The sequence below is a fragment of the Etheostoma cragini genome, chromosome 7 (genome assembly GCF_013103735.1).
Source record: "Etheostoma cragini isolate CJK2018 chromosome 7, CSU_Ecrag_1.0, whole genome shotgun sequence".
Classification (NCBI taxonomy): Eukaryota; Metazoa; Chordata; class Actinopteri; order Perciformes; family Percidae; genus Etheostoma; species Etheostoma cragini.
The window spans coordinates 17,000,126-17,024,094 of NC_048413.1; the positions used below are offsets into that span (position 1 = coordinate 17,000,126).

Sequence of the window (23,969 nt, forward strand, 5' to 3'; positions counted from 1 at the left end):
CCCCCACCTTTAGCTGCAACATTAGTAAAGCTTACACAATAATTCAGTATTTAGAAAAGGGACATTTTGCATAGTCAGTAGCCAACTTAGACTTTTGGTAGTGTGTTTTGATGCCAATACCTATGCACTTATGTCTAAGTAATGTTTTTGAATGCAGGTATTAAGTACGTTTTGCACCACTGGTGTTTCGTGTACGTTTTGTAATAGAACCTAGAGACCATGCAGTGTTGTCTGTGCCGGTGGCGGCCCCGGTGGCCGGTAGCGGTACTGAACATTCAGCAGGACTCTCGCTGCGTTGAGTCAGTCCGCCGAAGCTCTGCGACTGGAGGGATGTGACCCCGGAACAGGACGCCCTCCTACAACAACACACCATTCAAACAGAGCATAGAAGAAAGAAAAGCTGGACCAGGAGGGGTAAGCTCATATGTCTCGTTTTGTTAATGAGGCGCACATTGCCAGGTTTTTTAAAAACGATACATGTGTTTAATTTCCGGCGTTCACACTTCTGGCAGAGCGACGGTACCTGGATGGTGTTTGCACCCATACGAACTTCATTCAGGCTTTTGTCTCGGGCATGCTAGCGAGCTAGCTTCGCTGGTTAGCATTGGCTGCTTTGCCAAAGGTAGCGCGGGTTTGGTGGAGACTAAATTAAATAAATGTCAGTTTAAAATGAACGCGAGTTGTAAAGTCATTGAGAGAACCGTCCATATTTTTTCACACGACGGATATTGATTAGGATTCATGTCGAAAATGCGTTGAAGGCTTGCTTCTAGCTAGCAAGAGCGCTGCTACAGTTTGAACAGTCTGCGTCCCGCAACATGATAACAAGATCCGTTCACAGTCGTGATGTGTATCATCTCTTTAAAAAACGACGTTTTTTGTTTGAAGTTTGGCGTTCTGGCATTTTTCTTTGCTGTGTTATTTTTCAGTCAGAGTTTGACTTGGAGAAAAACTACCAAAAACTAAAAAATCTCAGCTGACCTGAGTGTACGTTATGCAGATCCTCGTCAGCGTTAAGGCGTTTTTGTTTATGATGTTAACATTGTACTTAACGTATCTTATCTAACGCCAATATAACCTAGATTTAGCAGACTTATGATGCACGGACACTTGCCAAACACCTACAAGTCGACCATGGTAATGCTCAGAGAACATTTCAATTCCTGCTACTGTACAATGTGGTCACCTTCTTTTAATTTGGTTTTAATGTACACTACATGTAACTACATGTAATGTAGTTTTCTTTTTCACGTAACTCCTGAATAGGTTTGCTATTTTGAGATCATGCCACCCATGGATGCATTGTCATGTGCAACGCTGCCTTTTACAGAGTGTCTGCTTTCCCACACATGCCAGATAGCTGACAGCTTTTGAGTGGGAAAGCTGGCACCTTGCCCGCAGCGGGGCATTGATAAGTGCTTCAGCCACTTGGTATCAGGGCTTGGCCACAGGCGAGTGCTCTTCCTGGCAACTAGCAGAGTTTGTCATGGACCGTAGTATGTCAACCCTGCCTAGTTTGCACATTCCCCTAACTGGGTGGATTTTGGAGAGAGATTTGGAACCCTGGCTACGCTTCCCTGGCCTTGTCCCAGTCAGGGCAGGTGCTCTTCAGTGGCTGCTTGAGCCCTGAAGGGACCTCATCAGCTGCCTGCGAGCAGGTTTTTTTCGGAGGAAGTGCTGGTTCATCTCACAACCTCTCGCTCTGCGTTTAGCACACACATTTGTCAGCATTAACTCAGGCCGCATAGTGGCCTGTTGTGGCCTGACATGATACCAGAGCTGCTACGATCCATTCATGGCCTAACACCCAGTCCAAATGACAGGGACCTCCAGATAACCACCAAGTCGTTTTATAGAATCAAACTTAAAAGCATAGCCATATTTTCTGTTCCCGGTTCTTTATCTGTTGTGCATGGATTTCTACCTTGTATTGTTCCAAACACATACATCCTATAACTCTCAGAATTTTATTTCCTGCTTTCACTTTTGCGCTTTTGAAATCTTGCAGCCGCACCCCCAAGAGACCGGCTTAAGTCAGCAGCAGCTTCTGTTTCAATTCCTTTGAAGGACCCTGAGGAGTGAGCTGAGATGTTCTTAGTTCATAGACCAGATTTAATTATGTTAGATAGCATGGTCTGCAAAAAAAACTTGGTTGTATCATTATGGTGTCATGGAAACATCTACAAAGCACTTTGAATTGCCCTGTTGCTGAAATGTGCTATACAAATAAAGCTGCCTTGCCTTGCAAGACCATGTTGCCTGCATCTTGTATTATGTAGTTGCTGTATGTTCTTATTTGAACGGTAGAAGCATTAAATGTAGAAGTTATTGGAATAATAATTTTTTTAAAGTGATTTTACTATCTAAGAAGTTTACTAGTGACATAAGGTATACATTTGTCAAATGCCATGTCCTTCCTACTGTTACTCCCACTCTGAAGGTCCTAGTATCAACTTAATGGTGCACAAAAATAGTCAAATGACAGTTATGCACACCCAGAAACCAAGCTATGCACTAAGCCTGTAAAGTTGGGCAGAATTGTAAGAGTTCATGCCTCACGTGGTGACAACAAGGCATGACCTACTTATCAATCATGTTGTCACAATCCAGTTCATCACCATTGTCCCCAAATACTGTAGCCATTGTTGTGGGCACTGTACATGTGAGGAGATGGCTTCACACAAAGACAGCATGCAGACATCCAGCAAGTCTAAGCCAGATCTGCCCGTCTGTCCCATGCTGTTTCAGGACCCTAAGCTGCTCCGACACAGAGGGAGTCGGTCTGGTCAGCTAGTTTTCATTATGTCTCCTGCAGGTTTGGATGGGTAGAAGCTAGGCAATGCGACTGACATCACTATTGTGCTGAACAATGTAGTGGATCAATTGACAAAAATAAATTGTCAACCATTTCTAAATCTTTAGAAATCCATTATCAAGCAAAACTACCATTTCTTGGTTCCAGCTTCTAAATGTATTTTGTCTGTTTCACAGATTTGTGTTCATATTTTCAATAAAAAAAAAATGTATTTTATAAACTAAACAATTGTTTAATCATAAAAATATGTGGCAGATTAATTTATTTTTCTGAATTACAGTGTTGAATTGGAATATTGTTGTGTACTAATTACGGTATGACCACTAGTAGTTGGTTGAATTGGTTTCGTGACGTGAGTGTGTGTACCTGTAGTTAAACAGCCACTCCGCCAGACCGAGCCTCTGGCCTACTGAAGTTTCTTGCACATTTGTTTGGGATGTTGGCGCACCTCATGATTAAATTCGTGGTTATTTTGAGTCCATTGCTAGTTATTTTAGTCTGTAGAGACTACTGACCTCTTGGGGCCTTAGAGTTCAGGCTTATAGGGTCATTTGTGTAAAACTAAACTCAGTTTTGTCAGTCAACTTAGAGGTTTGTTTTTCTGCTTGCTGGAGGAATTTGATTTCTTAAACAAGCAGACACTGTGCATCATGTGCACAGCTGATTCTAGAGCCAGTAACAAGTTTGACAAGTGGACCGGTCCAAGTGTGACTTGGCCATTGCACTTTGGCAGCGTCTGCCCTCATGACCCTCAGCAAATGTGAGGGCCTATCACATTGCATACTGTAATCTCTGGCATCAGTTCCCCACTGCACTTTGTGGCCCGGTCACAGTGTAGAAACGGTCTTGAGAAGTCTTCTCCATGTTTGTGTTTCAAGTACATAAGGAATCTGGAATGCAGAGGCCATGCAAAGAATATGCTTCTCTCTATATTTTAAGTGGCATTACTAAATGTGTGTAATTTGCAGCCACATGGAAAAACTGTTTGACATTTTGCAGTAATTGTAGTAAAGTTTACAGTTATTCCAAATCACAATGTGACTTTAGCTCTTTTTACACTGGGCACATTTTGATGGTTATATTTTATTCATCGGTGCCCCAAAAGAGTAATTTGTCTCACGTTAAGTTTAAACCTTTTTAGAAATAACGTAGCAACAACTCTTCAATGTTTGAAACTTAGTGATGTAACACAAACAGTGGAACATTATTAATGTTTTTTGCTGATTTTGCAAATGTTTATCTTAATATGTTGGTATCTGAAAAAATATTAAATTACTATAAAATACTATATTTGTGATGCCATAGTAACTCAAAACATTGGTTATTTTGACAACTGTGAAGGAAATTAAAACATTAAGTTCAAACTTTGCCCTCACTGTCTAAAATAAAAAATCGGCATCTACAAAATGTTGGGGGCACCTTTTAAAAATATAGCAATAAGTGCATGAAGTTTTTTAGTTAGGTGAAATGAGCCTAAAGTAAAATGCATGATAGTTATTACCCCTGTGTACCAACATGAGTAAATAAAAAGCATACTATTGCTATTATGAGTAGATTTAAATGCATTAATGCTGTTTGTGTAAGTGTGTTTTAAACATACATTGAAATTAAATTAACTGAATGAAAATAAACTGATTGCTTAATGTAGGATTGGGACATTAACCTGAACTGGTAAATTAAAATCAAAATCTTGGGGGCAATCTTCGCCCCTCTGGTATTGAAATACAGGCCATTCTTCAATCCACAATCAATTGCAAGCCATCTGTGATACATACATTTTCAAAAGACAATCATGTTTTTTTAAGAATTAAATAGACTATAATTATTATACACAACTGAGAGACATTATGTATCCCACCACGTGTACAGATTATAGATCTGAAGTGGGCTGTTTTTTCCCTTTAGAGTTCTCAATTCAGTATCATTGATGCTGGGATTTAGCTGTGATGGGCTCAATGTCTCCGCTCAACCCAACATCACAACACTGACAAGAGCCCTACATGGGGGGGGGGGATATTATGCCCAGATCAGTATTAAAGAAAGCCTTTGATTACGTCTGGAATATTAGTCGAATGCGTCTGAGGCTGGCTGAGCATCCCTCAAGGGATTAGTCTTGAGCCAGCCCACCTCGTGAACATTGGGCACACACAAAGGACTCTGCCAGGATCCTTATTGTGAACCTTGAAATGATTAAGGACACTGTTGCACAGAAGAGCGTGTACATCCGAATTATGCTAGAATGACCTGAGCAGACTAAACATAGCAAGGTTTCTTTCTTTCCAGAAGACTATTTAGTATAGAGTTTTGCCAATTGTAATTTTTCTCTTTGTCGCTGCATCCTGATCAACCAAAACGGTCATTTTATAAATATGTGTACATGTGCACGTTAGTATGCTTGTTTGTTTCGATTGCATTTTGGGTGATTTTTATGTATTTTTTTCTTATCTTGGCAAAAAAACACCAATAAAAACAATCTTAATCTTTTTAAATAAGAATTATTTCTTACTTTTAAACATTCTTATTATTAAGCAGCCTTGGTCTGAACTGTTTAGTTGTGGTCAAGATAGACTTCACAAAGTGGAAATAGAAGAGTTAGTCTTCCCAGAAAAGTTTAATCAGAGAAAACAAAGATGCGATTAGTAACCTTAAAAAATAAGTATTTCAAGATACAGGCCTCTGATGATACGCTAGTTTTTAATATATGGCTTTAAAAACCTGTTGAACTGGGCATTTTGTTGACCCAGTGTGTTTAAAATGTTGGAATACAATAGTGATACACAGGAAGACCTTATTTAGAGGTTGGCTAGGTCTGTCACAGAGTCATTGCATCGCATACGCATCGCTATGCTTTGGTCCCAGTTTTTGTAAAGCAACACATCGACACATAAGATACTATGCGTTGTCGGTGGGGGCAAAACTGCAATTATTGTACATTATTTCAGGTATATGTTATATTTACTGAAGAAGCTATGAATGCAACCGACCAATTCTGCAGTTACCCATCAAGTCCCCTTACCAGCCGACATCATCAGCCTCCCGTGGTGGTAAAAGGGAGCTATAGCGTCAGGCCGATTATGAATCCAGGATAGTCTGCAAGAAATACGGCAGGTGAAAGAGAGGGAGGGAGAGGGGGAGATAGAGAGGATGAGGAAAAGCGAGAGTAGCGGCATGCACACCACTTTTTGTAATTACCTGTGCTACAAAATCTCTCACAGGAACAAAGCGCTATTTTGATGCGCAACATCAAACACCTCATGCGGCACCCTTTTAATTAGACTTAAATTGCCTCCCTATATTGTAGGCTACATATTCTTACTGGCGTTATTTGTCAACATTTCGATGTTTGATAGGTTGTACCTTCAGAAAAATTAAGCTACAGGATGCACGCCTCTGCAGTTGCCATTTTGATCTGAATATCAGCCGTCCCGGCTTACCTCTGTTGTGTGAGCAGTGTATTGCATTTCACGCATTGCCCATGATGCTTGTGTTCGCAGTGTAGACTATGAAAAGGAGCGCGTTGCTTACACTGTTTTTTCACGGCGCCAGCGTTGACTCTGTAACTGCCCTAAGCCAGGCAGACGTGTACCATCTGGCGCATTTTTGGTATTATGAACATGGATGGAAAGCTACTATGTTCAGCAGGATTGCATTGATGAAACTGTCCATTACATTATGCACAGTGTTAATCACTGTTGTACACATGTTGTTGTCCAGTTCACTGAGTAGCAGAATTGTATTTCAGTTCTGTAACTACTCTGCTGCCCAAAATAGTCATCTCAAATTAGTCTTTATGCCTCTTCCAGTCTGAAAAAGAATAGGTAACATCCACAAAAGAATAAGATTTGACTCTTTTCCCTTTGCTCATTTTATAAAGTGACTCACAAACATGTCACGACAATAAAAAAACATCACTGATCACCCCCATTTACATTTCCACGTTGTTTCTTTCCACCTCCTGCAGAGATACTCCTTATGGGATTTGCACACTGTTTGTTGTTCTCATAGCAGATATCGCTGTGATAGTGGGATAAGATAAATGTTTTTTCAGGCTGGTAAAAACACAAATTGCAGCTCTCGAAACAGTCAGCATCCTGGGCAGAGATGGTACTAAATATGGCCAGTTTTCAAACTTCAAACGCAGACATCAAATGATCAGATATGCCGCAGCCTCGTGAAGGCAGGAGGCCTGTTTAATACAGATGAATGTGGAATATAATGGCCTTTTGTGAAGTTGTCAAGTCCCAAAATATCCCTGAATATTAATAGATGTTGTGTCATCTTTGTCTTTTAAAAATCTCAAGACAAGATGACACCTTTTGACAGTTAGAGTAATGTTATCTACACTCTCTTCACCCTCTACTCTTTATATGCAGTGACCGTCTTACACGTCTTAGCGAGCTTCTGATACTCCTGAGTTTATGTCACGCTTCATTCTTTGTTATTTCGCACTGGTAGGTCTCACTGCCTGGAGTCTTTAGCTCTTCCATTTGTCTGGCGCGAGGAGCTTGGAAACGTGATCAAACGTGTCATTGCTGCTGATGTGAAGACACTGCCACCCCCTTCACCCTCACCACCAACACCTCCCTGAAGGTGTACTAAGCAACTGACACCAGCAAGCTCTCTTTATCTTTTCATGTCTGCTTTGAGACTTCACTTGCTCTCCAATTAATTATGGCTGACACCAAGGTGGAAGTAAATAACCAAAGTTATCCATCTTCACCGTGTCCTATGACCACTTTGTGTGGCTAAAAACAGAAAAAAAGACAAAGTCAGGTGTTATTTGCAGTAAACAGCCACCAAAGGTTGCTATAATTATAAGGACTATGGCCAGAAGCATGGTCTCCAGCTGCTCTGATCTGGATGAATCCACACGCTCACAGTGGCAGCCAATGGCCAACGGTAGGCCATTCATCCTTCTCCCCCTGCTGGGCTCTGGGAAGTGGGGACAGCAAGCCAGCTTCTCAATTAAATATAACCCCACATCAAACAGCCTGTCAACATGCATTAGTGGTCCTTTGTATAGATAAGAGGCCAAAATAAATTGCCAGAACTATCATAGTCCCTGCTGGTCCCATAGGCTTTTCATGAAAGATTCTTAGGGGAGAACAAATCCTGACTTGCATACTGATATTCTCTCCATTAAATCTTATTTTCTTTCAGACCAGATTTATCTTCCTTTTTTTTTTTTTTTTTTTTTTTTCTGCGAATTATTTTTTTTTCTTAGCTTTTTCCATTAGAAAATGTATGCTGGATATCAAGCCGCGGCGCTATGTCTCTTTTTGTTAGTGCGTTATAACAGAAATCTAATGAGACAATAGCCGGCCTTGATGTGCGTGTGCTATCACAGCGGAACCTATCCCTTTTCTGTCATCCGTATTAGTTTTGGCAGCTCCTTTTTATAGCCTTCTTTTCCCTCCCTCTTTTTCGCCCCCTTTGCCTATATTTTGCATCTCTGCAGACTGACGGAGAAAATAGGTCATTAGTTAGCCAGAGAATATGAGATAGTAGGAGCAGGCAGGGGCGAGATCTGTGTGAAAACTGCCTTGCAATATTTATGACAGCCATTCACGCTGTGAAGTGCCAAACCAGCCCTGTGATTGCACTGAAACTAGGCTTCTGACTTCTAATAGTACCACTGTTTGAGTTATATGAATATGAAAATATACATATATATAGATGTTCTTATCTTCACACAGACTACAGTCTGTATTATTTACCCTAATGATAAGACATCTAGTTCCAGTATAGTTCTGTATGTCTGAGAAGTCAGGTTAGAACCATTTGATAATTGAAAAAGCCAGTCTTATAGTCCAGCTGAATGATGCTGACTGTTAAGAGCCTTGACTATAGCCATAATCTCATATCTGTCACAATTTGAGGAAAAAAACCCAAGTGAAAACAATAGTTAGCTATCACTTTTCAACACTGCAGGGGTGAGTGTCAACACTTAAAAGGTTTTTATTATAGTTCCAGTCTGTCAGTTTATAGTGTGGCTGTAACAACACAGTAGTATTTTTTTAATCTTTTAAGAACTGTGTTTGCATATTTGTGATTTTTTGCAATTCATGTTTAACGTGAATTTGTTTGTGTGTCCAGAGCCACAGGAGCAGGGGGGATGAACCGCGAGGAGGCCCCAGGGAAGTCTCCTGAAGACATGTACATCCAACAGAAAGTGCGGGTCTTGCTCATGCTAAAGAAAATGGGATCAAATGTAAGTACAGTGTCTTGACTAACACAATCTGGGTATTCACATTAAAAAACAGCTAAACATTTTAGCGCTACCTGTTGTCCAGCTCATGCACACAATGTTTGTTTAATCAGAAAAGTCCCACATGTCTTTAGACGATATCCTCTTGAAATCTGCCCCTATAAAACCTTACCAACTTGGCTATAAAGACCAGAAACCATCATTAACGTGTCAAAATGTTTTTTTTAAAGGCAAGTGTACGTGATAAGATGCTTTAGTGACTAAAAGACCAGTGTTTACACAGGTCTAAAGTCTAACATCCAATAATCTTAAAATGTCTTGAATAAAATTTTGACAGGTCTTAAAAATTGATTTTATTAAGAAGTAAATATAAATGAAACAACTTCTACCCAAAAATATGAGTTATCAGGTTAGTGATGTTGGACTGCTATTTTCTTTTTAAGGTTAAATAAAGTTTTTTCACAACTTTATTTAACCAATCAGCATGTGAAAAACATACGTGTTCTCCTTCAAAATAATGTTTTCTGTGGTATGTTCTTGTTTGATAATGGGAAATGTTGTCTGCTCCTCTTCAGCTTACGCCCAGTGAAGAGGCTTTTCTCCGGAATTACGCAGGTGTGGTCCACAGTCAGATGAGCCAGCTACCACAGCACAACATAGACCAGGGTAAGGCTGGGACGCACACACGTGTTCAGAGGCATCCAGTTCATTTACAGTCGTCAAGAAATTTTCATTTGTTTTTTGTTCAAAGTTTTGTATTTCTATGCAGGACAATAGTTAAAACTTCTGTAGTTTGAATATTTAGATGTTTGAAGGAATAAGGATAGAAGGTGTTTATGAAACACGCCTAAATTAGCTCACAAACACCACACCTTCACATGTCACTGATGTGCTACTTTCGCCCAAACCAAAAACAAAGGAAAATCCCTCAACACGCCACATCACTTACTCATGAGTCCTTAACGCCAGCAGGCCTAACAGGTTTACTGACTGTTCACTGAGGCTGACTCAGCATCCCAACAGGACTGTGAGATTACTCACACAGCAAACGGTTTGGCTGACTGGAACCGAGTGACTCACCCTCAGTATGAGTACATCACTGCTTTCACGAGTGGCCTAGACAGTTCAAATATTGATATGTTTATATGATAAAGCAAATCACTGTTTACAATGGTTGTTATAAGGTTTACTCCGAAATTTGACTTTCCATTTGATGGTCATGTTTTTCTCGGGGCACCAGAAGGCGCTGTTGCTCTTTCTTCATGTCCCCTACAGTTTGCACATTTCTTAAACCACAAGATGGCGCTACATGAAACAAAACCAGACGTGGCGATGCACTGCAGTTACCTGAGAGATCCGCAGCAAAATGACTGATTATTTTTATATTTTCTGGAAGTAGACTTATCAGCCGCTTTTCAGGCTCAGTCCAAACACAGCTGTCAGATAGGAGCCCTGCTGTCCTCCTGTGGTAAACCTGCTGGTGCCCAGGCCTTACTTTTTCGCTTATGATATTGGTCCCTCAGGGGAGCATTAAGTCAGGAAAATTGTCTGCAACACTTCACCTACAGTTATGTCTCCTTTTCTGTGTCCTTTCTTTGCAAGGAAACAATCAGCTTTGTCTGAATTGATAAATAGATAATTTTCCGTGTTGTATTAGGTACATGGTGTTAAGGAGGCAAGTAAAAGGCACAATGACTTTGTCTTTTACAATGCATCATTAGAATTGTAATATGGATCGTTGCATAATGGACAATGTAAATTGCATTATTACAGTGTGCTTCATCATCAAGCAGCAGAACATGAAGCGTTGCGTCATGTAGGAGGGATGGTAGCACTTAAAAACTGCAGCACCAAAGTGAGATCAGCATAGATTTTTAGTCATTCATTTATCAAGGATGGTTTCTGTCTTTTTAAACAACTAAACCGTAGCTTTGAGTCTATGAAACATACCCTCTGTCTTCTGGTCTCAGTCTCCATGCCCTTTAGTAGATGCAGGACTCCGTGTCTCTGTGCTGTCAATACTGCTAAGAAGAGCCCCATTCACTATGGACAAAAACGACTGGTGTAAGGTGCTCAGAGTATGCATTATAAATCGCAAAAACAGAAACATTTAGTGTCATTTGGCAGCCTGCCATGTCCTCTGTGTGCAAATAAATTATTTGGGGGCTGCATCCTAATTACTGTGATTAGGCGTCATGGAGATAGTTGTGAGTTGATCACTTTTAAATCAACGCTGAAGGACAGCAGTTTGTAGGTATCAGCACATTCGGGATCCTTTTGAGTTTGTTGTGAAGAGGGAAGTCTAGTCTAGAAGAATAGTGGGAAATATCACAAAGCAAAATGTAGGTATATGTGTGATCTGCACATAAACATTTTGGGGGAGATGACATCACAGTTTAGTGAATTTCAGTGTGTTAATTGTACTGGACATTAGGGTTGGGTACCTTTCGCATCTGAACCCATATCAGGACCGGTGCCTGGTGTTCTGTCTCGGTATTCAACAGTTTTTTTTCCGGTACCTTACTCTTACTAAAACAGCTACAAAATGTGATAAGTAAAAAAAAATACTAATAAAATAAGAAGCTGTCTGTCTAGATGTGACGTGAGGTCATGTGGAGAGTGGGATAGGGAGATCTGTCAGTTGAAGCAAGAGTGCAAATGAGTCACTTGTTGATCTGACAATATATTATATTTCCTATTTTTGACTTAGGTTTCCATACAAGCACAAATTGATTGCCTTTTTAAAATATAGATTAGCTAAGATAAATATTGTTTCATTGTAGAGGTGTGCGCGGGGAGAGCTTGCTATGGCACAAACAAAAAAGTTACTACTACCAGTCACTTAACGTTAGTAGTACTTTGAGGTTACCTTGAAAAGATAACCTGACTTCTATGCTATGCCTTGTAATGCTGCTATGTTAATTCTATGCATTTTAGAATACCAAAGGTGGTAATAATGCTAACCTATTATTCAACTTTGCACACCTACCTACAACTGATCCAAATAGCTACATTACATAATGTAGTTAACCATTCCGAAGATGCTTCATTGCAGCATTACAGCTTTTAAAGACTCTATTTGTCCGTCATTTTTAAAGAATGTATAAAACAATGTATAAAAGGCTCCATTAGCTTGTATCTCACGTTATGCCGCCATAGCAGACGTTTTTGTAAAAATAGGCTAACGATTGTGTCATAAAACACGTGATTTACTGTCGCACAGTAGAGGAATCACCGTATAGTACAGGGTAAGCTTGCTGACAGTATGGACTTAGATTAGCTGTTTAGGTTTAATTACTAATGTAAACTAGCATTTTAGTTAGCAATAATTAGCCTGTGCCTATGTTATCTCCTTACATATACCTATGTTCTCCGTCTCTGCAAGATTGGGAATGATTGAAATTTCTCTGGCACAGCTACCAGAAGACGTATAACTTTCAGACACGTTGCTCCCGGCACATCTACGTCGTCAAGCTGATTTGGAGGCTGCGCAGTAACGCTCAGACATCACTGGAAAAGTGCTTCTAATATCCTTCACTGGTCTCTGTCCAGAGCAACGGGATCTGTTGGTCCATTTCTTTAACTGTCTATGGTTAATACTGCGGGCACCATTAGAGGTCAGATGGCTCCAACCAAAGAGATTCAGGCCCAGTATCCAGCGGTGTGAAACAGAGGACCGTTTGAACTTGCTGATGCAAGATTCTCCAATACTAGCGTCCTTCCGGGCTCTCCACATGGAGCACTAGTGTCACGTGTCAGACATGGCTTCATCGATCGAGTGGCGGCATGCTTTGAGGGCACTGAAGGCACTATGCCGTTGTGGAGACACGCTCAGGTATTGATTACTCTAATTCAAGGCCAGACTGAACTCAGGAAATGTTAAATAGAAGTTTAGGTGCGAGAGCAGACAAAAGCTAATGTCGACAAATTGATACCAGTGCTGGTGTTGTCAGCTTTAACATGTTCTGATAAGAAAAATCTCTAGACAGTCTAATCTATACAGGGATGATGTCATCCTTCATCACATGTGATCAGACTGATTGGAAATGTTTCTCAAACCATGAATCATTCCCTCTGCTCAGTTGTCGAATGGTATTCTGGTTCCTCGTAAGAAACAAGAGAAAACCAATTCAGGGTTTGCCGCTCATATTTCTTTTAAGTTTATGGGTCACGGAATTTGCATTTCAGAAAATGTAATTGGCTGATTACCATACATGTAAATACATAAGTTTGTTTTGCAATTTTAATCAGGCCAATAGGAATTCTCTGCCAATGGCTCTGGAGCTTTTTGCTCATTCAGCTTTTGCGCTAAAATACCTTGATGTAGTTGAATTTCGGCTCCGCAGAGAAACGGAGGATGGCAGGCGAGCAGGAGTTTGCATTCTCTGTTTAAAAGTTATCGTGATTGAAAATTAAGTGTGGACTCATTAAGGGAGGCCTGGATTTTTGGGTCTGTGTTTCAGTGTAAATTGCTTCTTTTTAGGTAAAAATGAATAACTTTGTGGCGCACCGAGTTTTCTGCTGAACAGCAGTTGAAGAACAATATGGGAGTACAGATGTTTTGTCTTTACAATCCGATGTTGTTATTCCCCCTTTAACTCTCTTGTTTGGAGCTTTTTATGACTGACATTATGTCACTTTAAACAATACACTTTGTCAGAGAAACACATAAATGCAGCAATTTCAGGACTTGTCATCCTGTCTGAATTGACAAGGAAAGTTTACTGTTCCCCTGAAAGATGTCTGAGGGCCTCAACAAAAGAGAATAAACGAGGATGGGGTTGCCATAGCAACCTCAGTTGTCCCAGGAAAGCTAAGAATCCCTGTGGGCTCTGGTGTTGCTGCAACGTGCTGCATCGATAGATTGGAGCAGGTGTCATTAGGGGCCTGGAGGCTAGCAGGAGTGCTAATTACACAGTCAGTATGATATTACAATCTCTCTCTCTCTCTGTCTCTCTCTCTGTCTCAGCCCTTCTTACAGAAATATGGCGTCTTGTCTAAAATGGTGCAGCAGCCATGCACTTTCAATACACAATCTTTTTTTTCTGTGTTATAATCCTGGTATAACGCAATCGTTAAACTCACCTTTTCAAGTGAAAGTCATGTGACATCGAGTAACGCCTTTGTTTAGCGCCAGGGCAGAGTGCTACTGATTCTTACTTTATCCTGTCTGTCACTGCAGCATGATTCAGAGCCAGAGACCACGTCTACGTGACTCAACTCACTGAAACACAGAGGCTTTATTTGTCACATACGCTCTAATCTCGCTCCCAAGTATGTTAATAGGTTTGTAGTTGAACAAATATTATAGGATAGTTTGTACAACTTAACAAATGTTCTTTCTAATGATCTCTGCTCCTTGGACAAAAAAGTGTAAATAAACTGATTCTGGACCTGCTCCCTAAAAATCTACTGCCTAAGATAATTTGCCTTTTGGATGTGGCTTAAAAAGAGTGGAATTCAGTAAAATCATCTTTAGCTGTTTTAGCACTAGATAGACATAGCATTTTGATGGTGCATATTTGAATTCAAAACATGACTTGTATTTGAAAATAAAAACACTCTTTGACTTATCAAAACTGTTCTACTTCTATCTCAATATTCCTTTCCATGAAAGACCATTTGAGGAGGCTGTTCTTCTTCTCAAAATGTTTATGGCGGACAAATTGAATGACATGCCTGTGGTTGCTGTTATTTATGTAATCCACTGTCCGCAGCCGCTGTGTTTACCCCCACCAGGCTGGGTGAGGAGCAGATCAGTGCACCGTGGAGGGAGGGGCCGGAGAACTGCCGGACACAGAGCCGCATGCTAACAAACTAGAAGCTGTTTGCTCATAGGTAGCAGCCTACCCTCCACTGATGCAGTCTGATTTTTATCTGTCGCTAGGCAACAGCTTCAAGGGGCCGGACGTCTCCATCGTGTTGGCGTGAGCTTTTTTTAATGTGCGTCTGTCTGTGTGTGTATTGTATGTGTGTTTGTGGAAGGGCGAGGTCCGCGCAGGACTCCCAGGCAAAGTAAAACTGATATAGTCCATCCAGCCACTTAGCTCTGTGGAGGTAGTTTGAAAGCCTTTCTGCTGCTCGTTTGGCTCAAGTTGCACAATGTCTGTCATGTGCTTCCTCTAAACTTTCACAAGGGTGAACTCCTTCACGTATCCACAAAATGATTCAGACTGGCATTTATTGTGATAAATGGGTGTTTTTGCAAGTTCCTGTGCCTAAGCGTAATCTTATGGTCTTATTGTACTATTCAGCAGTAGTGTCTGCAAGTCGTGTTTCCCATTGTGTTGGCGTTACATAATTGTATTTTGTTCAAGCCTCGTTATCACTACGTGCTGTCTCAAAGCAGATGAGATCTACGTTAAAAACTGAAGACGAACAGCATACAGCATGATTTGTTTTTCATCACTCTGTCTCTAGTTTCCTCTCCTGGTGCAACTTTTAGCTTCTTCGTTTCCATAATCTCATTGGGTAGGCCAATGAGTTAACAAGAGGAAATGGAGTTCATATTAAAGGTTACCCTCCCCCCAAAGTCTTGATCTTACCAAGCTCTCAGTGACCTGAATGCAGCGTAGAAAGATGCCTATGATCTTCAACATAAGGATGGCCAAATGAAACACAACATTTAGTGTTTGGGAGTGTCTGCGCTGTCTGAGGGGATGGTGTGCCTAATACGTGCTCACAGTGCCTGGCCTACTTTCATATCTCCACAATAATTAAATCTAACAAACACTTGAGGGCTGTGCTAAAGCATTTTTACAGTAGACTGGCAAGAGGTGCTGTATGAAGTTCTCTCAGCCGTCTGCAAAGATGTTACTCGGTGTTAATGATATTTATGTCATGAAATGATCATCATAGCTTGTTTTTTTCCAGTGCATAATCATTTGTAGGCCATGGCACCTATTTGTCATTTTTACCTCATCTGTAAAATGCGTACAATCACTTTACTTTCGTTAACAACAAGTAAATGCATTTCACCAAGCTGTCGAGCATGACAGTGCAAGAGGTATTTTAATATATGTCCACTTCATCTGGCACAAGTGTTTTTAGCTCTCTCTCTCTGTCTCTCTCTATCTCTCCCTCTCTCTTTCTCTCTCTCTCTCTAAGGAGGGGCTAGAGACGGAATTGCTCAAATTGAAAATCCTTGCCAAAAATTAGAGACAGTGCTGAAGGAGTATTGTGTATTTTATTTTTATTCTTACGCAAACAGAATTGGAAAATGTATATCCCTTTATCAGAGAAAAACTGTCCCAGCAGGTGTGAGCAGGCCAAAATGACTTTGCAGTTGGCAAATGACGGAGTGATTCCTTGTTAAACAAAAGCCAGCTAACACACTCTCATTGTGTAGCTGGGAGGACCCACAAGTTGACTCAACCCATACAAGACTAATTATCCGTTTGTCCTCATTAACTTGGTAAAAGTGAAAGAGGCACAATAGATAGTAATAAATCAGACCTTGTATGCTGTAGATCGTTTCAGTGTCTTTTCTGCAGGAGCCATTGGTTCTTTTTCATCAACATCTTAGTGAGGTTGATATCATCAAATCTAGTATTGTTTTACTCACAATCTAGTGCCTCAGAACCTGAGCTGATAGAGCTGAGGAGATTGAATGAATGGCATTGAAGCCTCAGCTCCAAGTGTTATCATGGCAGAGCAGGTAGCTGCTGTCAGCGGGCCACTCAACGTGTTATGGTATCTCCCGTCAGGGCGGCGTAATGACAGGCTGTGGCTTTCAGTTGAACATGGCAGTACTGTAGATGAAATGATTATTGCAGATATTCACGACAGTATATTCCTCCTTTGCGGTATAGTCACAACTGACAGGATTTACAGGATCCAGTGACTTGTCCATAACTCCTCTCCTTTCACACTTTGCACTGTACAAGCACAACAAACGTCCCAAACACTTTTGGATAAAGTTTCCAAAAAATCAAATCAGACTGTATTACAGGTGTTTAGCCGTTGTCAAACACACAAATGTTAGCAGAAGAAATATTTGATCCCAGTTGATTACTTGAGACACATTTTAGCACCTGATGCAAGGCTCTTATGGAAGGTACATCTGAACGCAGATGTCTTTTTTTGTGTTTCTTACACTTTAAGTGTTTGGTTCACTTGGTAGTCTCAGGGTGTATTCATTCACACCTAGCTCGTTTGGCGTTTTCTCTTAACATCCATGACCAATGAGAGAACTGTTCGCCCACACACAACATTTTTTATCTCCTATTTTGGGTCGCTCTCGAATGTTACCGTGTGAACACAAACGAACCGAGGGGCAAACACAACATTCCTATCCAATTAGTCTCTGAATCCAAACAAAGCCAGTGAATTATGCCCACTTATTATAATTTTGTCGTGTTGTTTAGTGTCGCAGAGGAGCATTTTGGGTAAATGGCTCAATGTGTCATTTAGATAAAACTTTTTCTTGTTTGAAGGACTAACCGGCCGTTCTGCTGTTGGTTCCCAGGTGCAGAGGACGTGGTGATGGCGTTCTCCCGGTCAGAGACGGAGGATCGCCGACAGTGACCCTGGTCCCCTCCCCCCCCAATTCCACCCCACTACATCCCTCCCCACCCCCGTCCCACCCCACACCTGATCCACAGCAACCCAAACTACCACAAATCTGACACTGATGAGCTCAGGAGTGGATGGGTACCCGGGAGGGACAGAAGAGGAGGGGAGAGACACCACGAGGTGGCTGCCCTGCTCTCCTGTCCCTGACTCCTCCTCATACAAGCTGGCACACCATTACCTGAGATGCACTCAAGTGCTTCACTGTGAGTTGAAGCCTCGGCAACAAAGGCCGTCAGTGAAAACACTCACAAAGTGTGGGATGAATATCAAATGTAGTTTTTTTTTTTTTTTTTGTCTGAGTGGCTTAGTATTGTTTTGTATGATTTTGTCTGTGTTGAGACTTTAGGCAGTGTTACATATTATATCTGCTGTGGTCACTGGAAGAAGTGACCAGTCATCAGCTGATTGAAGCAAAGAGAAATATAGTTTTGGTCGAGCAGCGAGTGTGATGATAGGTCGTGTTAGGGGAGACATTTTTAATTTTTTCTGCTTACCCTAATGGGGCTGAAAATGTTTTTTGATTTAGCTGTTGTGTTATAAAAGCTTTTGTATTCTGTCACAAAGGGGGCCTCATTTATAAACATTTCATGTGTAAAAGAGGAGGCGTGAAAGATGGGTCTGTCCTGTCCCACGCAGCTGTTAGGACGTTATTGGAGAGCATCAACACATCTACTGTAACCTGCATGCTTAAAGCAGAGTAGTGATATAAAATCTAATGTATTAATAACTCTATTCAGACAAATCATTTCACTTAATATTCTGCTGTTGCGTAGTCTTGCATTGCCAGACCTATCTCCACTGCTGAAGTATGATCTGGCGACATAGCATATCTATTCTGGGATAGAGCGTAAGACACTCTGGCTTCTTTGTGTTTCTTTAAACCAATCCCAACCGTCCTGGGCGGCGCCAAGCCCCGGATGCAGCAATGGTGTCCATGCAAAATAGTTGGCGAAGATGGAAGGGGCGAGGCAGCCGTCAGGCTTAATCCCACCAATGGACGTCCATTGAGCCAAACTAAGTGCAGTAAGCTCCAATATGCAGAAATGTTTTTTGGTGTTTATACTTTTATTTTAGAATAATTTGACTTTCTGATCACGCAGTGCTTGCTGCTGCTGTGACCCGCTGATGTCTCTTATTGGTCAAACTAGAAATACTAACAAACACCAAACCCTTAATCTAACTTACTCAAGAGCTCATTTCTCTTTGTGGATGTTGCATCTGACCTTTCGTTAATGAACAAATATTAGATTGACATGCTGGTTGATGTGTGTATTAACACTCACAACAGACCTGTTGTTATTAATCAGTCATGTTTAATTATGGGAGTTAACAGCGCAGGATGACGAGGCCATTAAGGTGAGTGTATTATTTAGTTTTCTTCTCAACAAATCTACACACAGTTTTATAAACGAGGCCCCTGTTGTTCTGCTGCTTTATTTTGAACCATAGGCTGTTTTTCTCTTATGGAAAGCGTGAGAATTAAAGACACTAGCAGACATAATCACATGAAACACAGCTGTATACACATTCTGCCCAAACACTGGTTTCGGGTTATTGTGACTTCTAAAACCTTTTTATTGTACAGACTGTTGGGAAAATACAATAATGAATTTATAGTGCCAATTGTATTTTTTTTTTTTGTCGGTGAGAAAAAAAAATAACCTAATGATTTAAAAAAATTGATAAAGACAAGCCGTAGTTGTAATTTATTGTTTATTGAATTGACTTCCTTGAGCACATCATTAAAGGAGGAGAACCAGTAGATAGTTTAATGTCCTCAGCACTGGCTCTTTGTTCACACTAAAATCACACACTCTAATTTTTAACTACCTGTAACTAAACACATGAAGCCAAACATAAGAGCTGCGTGCTAGTTCTGACTGTACTTTATCTCTTGCACTATTATCAATGGGATATTTGCAAAAAATACATTTTGATATTTAGGGCAGAGATTTTATGTTTTGGTTTAATAATGAAAGAAAACTTTGTACCCATGTTTTTTTTATTCCTTTACTGATTTCAACAAAATCTAAAAAAATCTCTTAATTGACTCAACTGGAATAGCTCAAAGGAATATTTGTTAACAACCAACATGTTTTTCTAGTGACATGCTCAATATTTAATGTGTTTTAAGTACAGTTTGTTAACTTGTATAACTTAAAAATAATTGTAACGTAATGTTTTGAAGCCAAGCATGTCTGCCTTGTGGTTTATAATGTTCATTCAAGTGGAGACGAGGATCTTTGATGCCTTGCCACGTTAACCATTGTTTGTACCTTCTTGACATTTGTGGAAGCTACTTGCTATTTTTAAATGTTTCAGAAAAAAAAAATATTTTGTAAGGGTAACATTTATTATTTGTTGTTGGCAATAACTTCTATTTGAATTTCCTCAGCAATCATTGCGATGTAATCAGCCAACAGATCTATCACGCTGTCCGCTTGTGGCTATGACAAAGACATTTGTCTTTTTATGTTTACTTTTGTTTTAAAACATTCTTTATTTGTCTATGCATTGTTTTTTTCCTCTCTCTAAAAGGCGTCTTACTGTACATTTTACCTATCAGGGTTGTTCTACAGCCATGTGTGTGTGTGTGTGTGTGTGTGTGGGGGGGGGGGGGGGGGGGGGGGGGGGGGGGGTAGGAGAGATCATTGAACTTGCTATCGGTTTTGATTTTCAGCATGCTGTTCATTGTGACTAGGATCAATGTATCTTTTTACTGTGATGACCTGACGTTGCCTAATTAACCTTTTTTTTTTGCATTGCTTTTGTATTTTATTTTCCTCTCAGTCATCATTGATTAGTTGGTTATGTTTTGTATGGCTGCTGACCATGTATTGACTAAATGCTTCCAAATCCTATACCAACTGAACCATTAAAGATATTTTAAACAGTGAAAAGCTACTTTTTCTTCTTTTCATCATAATGAAGTTAGTCAAAAATGCAATCTCCGAGATGCTTGATGCTTGTCTTCAGATAAGGCCTCATGATGACCTTTTTTGTTCCTCTTCTGTGTGTACAAAAGAAAACAATCTTCTTTTTTTTCAGTCTTATAATTGAAAAATGCAGTTTGTATACAAAGACAACTCTGCATATTGGATTAAATCTGAAATCTTGAGGTCTTGGTAGCCACATCCATGACAATGCAATCTCTTGTCAAGGTCCACTTACTTGTTCTGGGGCCTTTGAACATTTCTCTTTCTTATTGATTACTTGTCATTAACTGTAAAAGTCCATTATTCTGCAATTCAAGGTCCACTTACTTGCTTGTCTGAGCCAACATATATCACATGAAGTCCAGTTAGTGGGAATTCTATAGAGGTCCAGAAGAGTTGTCACAATTATAGAAAGTTAGAGCTTTTTCTTTCTTTGCTAAAAACTGTGGTAAAATGATCAAACAAGCAAGTAAGTGGACCGTGATGAAACATTTAAAAATTGTCTTAAGAGATTTAATCATTTTGGGGTAGTTCATTAATATCATTTGTGCATGTTTGTTCTCATGCACAGAACTGTACATTAATTTACTTACAAAGACTACATTCTTAGGCTGACAGTAACAGCGGTGACACCTTATGTTGAGGACTGTGGATTTTATAAATCTGGTAAAAAAATCACCGTGTACCTTGAAGACCAACAGTAAACTCCAACGCTTTGTACGTTTTCCTATCAGGTCGTCAGGCAGATGTGTTAATTAGGTAGTGTCTGGTTGTCAAGTTGGGACATGGAGCTTCATGTTTCCCCTGTGCTAATGACGAACATCTGTTCACTGTTCCCATGCCTTCTTTCACAGATGCATAGAGATCCTACGGTTTAGAGTGAGAGAGCTCTGGAAAAACACACCAGCTGTTCGCACATTTTTTGATATTCATGCACTACTTTAAACTGAGGTTGTCTTTTAATGACATTAAAACTTCTGTTTTTTCTCACTTTCTCACTAACAAGTTATTGCCTAGTATTAACCCTTGGTATTGGTTCCTGGCATAATGATTATGTGTTGAAGCTTCATTTGTTTTAACACTGCTGTTGTGTGGATTTAGGTTTAAATTGTCTTCCTCATCCTAAAACACAAGAAACTTTTTTAGTGAAAGACCCGCTGAGCTGGTTAACATAATTATCTTTTAAATGACATTGTCTTCTGCTGGATGAAATGTAGACCAGTGCAGCATGTGAAAGCAGCACATCTCTCCTCCAATCAACATAAGCTCCCTCTCTCTATGTACACGTGAGCTTGGCGTTGTGTATATCCAATGTCACACAGATCAGACCCAGAGCTCGGCACACAGCACCTACCAGCTGATAACTGCCACCAGCAACATGACAACACGTTATCCAACAGTGTGTCTGTGTCAGCGTGTGTAGCTCTGTGCGTCCACACACTGACTGATGACAGCTGTTTAATAACAGGGTGACACATCATCACTTCTAGTAAGTGTTTGAGGAGTGAAGTTTAACATGTGCAGTACTAAGTGATTAGAACTCCATCTAAAATGTATCTTTTTAGCATCAAACACTGACTCCCTGTGGGCTGGAACAGCAGCAGTAAAAAGCTTGCTCCTTCACAGAGAAATGTCTCTGTGGGCAGCTTGAATTCAATGGACCCTAAAAGAGACATGTTTCACGATGGACATTTTGTGTCCAAATGTTAATGAAATCTTCCAAAACACTTCTTCAGGACAATCTACTTCTCCTTCATGAATTCGGTATTATCAAACAGTTGTAATTTTGTCAACATATAATATGTCACTTTCACAGAGGTTTGAAGCTTGGAGGAGGGTGACAGAATGACACATAAACAGTGTTTTAGGCATATTTACGTATAAATAGGACTTTACATATAGTATTCATGCTATGGATGAATAGCAGAGATTATTCTGAGTGGTTTGAGGTTATGATATTTTTTCATTTTTTTTTCATTTTGAAATTTAAGGAGAATAAATTATTAATGTTGTTGCTTTTTACCCACTTTAAATTCAATGTCATGTGGGATGGAATCTAAATACAAACTGCTCACAGTCTCCAATTTGCCTGACTTAAATATTGATTGAATGAAACCCAAAGAAACAAAACGGGAGATCATACATGAATGAATGAATGAATATTGTTTTTATTATCGTGTCATGCATACAATAAAATATGCCCAGCCCACACAGGCTGACAAGACACCATTACCAAGGACAAAGGACCAGATGTCAAAGTAACAGTATATTTTTATAGAATTTGATTCCTTGGCAGTGTACAGAGTTGCCAAGCGTTTTATTTTTATCGTGTGGCATTTTTAGGCCTTCATTATGAAAGGACAGCTCAGACAAGAAAGTGGAGAGAGAAAGGAATGAGATTCAGCAACAAGCCATGCTGCATCGAGGACTGAGCCTCTGTATATTGACGCATGCTCCACCAGGTGAATTACCCAGGTGGCCAAATTTAGTGACTTAATTTTTCAGATAAAATATAATTCTACATGAGCGCTTGGTTGGTAGAGCAGGCGCCCATGCACAGAGGTTTACTCTTCGATGTAGCGGGCCTGGGTTAGACTCTAACCTGTGGCCTTTTGCTGCATGTCATCACCCCTCTTTCCCATTTTGATTTCTTCACCTGTACTGTCAACAAAAGCCTAAAAATGGCCAAAAAATAGAATCTTCTAAATCTCAGGCTAAATTAACCATTTACTATAAAAGCCCACAGACAAAATAACTAAATTATTGAAACGTAACTGGCATAATTAATACATTGTGAGACGTTTCTGGTACCTACTCACAGTCTTCTGGAACAACAGGACTCTAGCCATCTGTGTTTCTTGACAGACTTTCAAATCAACATAATTGGAAGGGAGGCATTTATTTTAGTAAGAAAGTTTGAAGCCATATGGATCCTGACCTGGCGTTTAAAAAACTCCCCCCCCTACATTTGAGAGGAAGGATATAACTTTACACGCCAAATGAATGTGATCAGCTGCACCTTTCATCTTCAAAGTAAAAATAAAACGAGCGTGTGGCAGCTCCAGGATTGAGGGAGGTAATTTGTCCTCCCACCCTATGACTCAACATTATTAAGCAAAAGCCAGGAGGGATCCAGAGAAGAGGAGAGAGAGACATCCAGCTGTGGAGAAATGCAGCACTGCACGATCACTCACAGGCCCTATACAAAGTTCTGCAGGTACACTCTGGTCCACCTCAAAACTCATCAAAGTCAACTCACTAATAAATGAGTTTTTCTTTCAATTTCTTCATGAACTCACAGCAGCGATCTGCAGCTGTATTCATGCAGTATTCATGCTGTATTCAACATCTCCCTCTGCTTGTTTGTATCCCCCTTTGATCTGTGCTGACACAACCATGATCTGTCTTTATATTATTTACATTATAAGAATATAAC

General features: G+C 40.2%; 1 protein-coding gene across 1 annotated transcript; it reads left to right on the forward strand.

Annotated features, from left to right (window-relative positions):
- Nucleotides 1-265: 265 nt before the first annotated feature.
- On the forward strand, nt 266-18,956 carry ctnnbip1 (catenin, beta interacting protein 1). The gene is made up of 4 exons (XM_034876702.1): nt 266-414; nt 8,912-9,026; nt 9,599-9,689; nt 17,491-18,956. The coding sequence occupies exons 2-4, from the start codon at nt 8,931-8,933 to the stop codon at nt 17,547-17,549; spliced, it is 246 nt and encodes an 81-aa protein (XP_034732593.1). The 5' UTR covers nt 266-414; nt 8,912-8,930; the 3' UTR covers nt 17,550-18,956.
- Nucleotides 18,957-23,969: the final 5,013 nt, after the last annotated feature.

Excerpts from the sequence above, each read along its gene's own strand:
- ctnnbip1 (XM_034876702.1), top strand. The coding sequence starts at position 8,931 with ATGAACCGCGAGGAGGCCCCAGGGAAGTCTCCTGAAGACATGTACATC. Across the intron at positions 9,027-9,598 it reads TAAAGAAAATGGGATCAAAT|CTTACGCCCAGTGAAGAGGC; the intron begins GTAAGTACAGTG and ends GCTCCTCTTCAG. Across the intron at positions 9,690-17,490 it reads ACAGCACAACATAGACCAGG|GTGCAGAGGACGTGGTGATG; the intron begins GTAAGGCTGGGA and ends GTTGGTTCCCAG.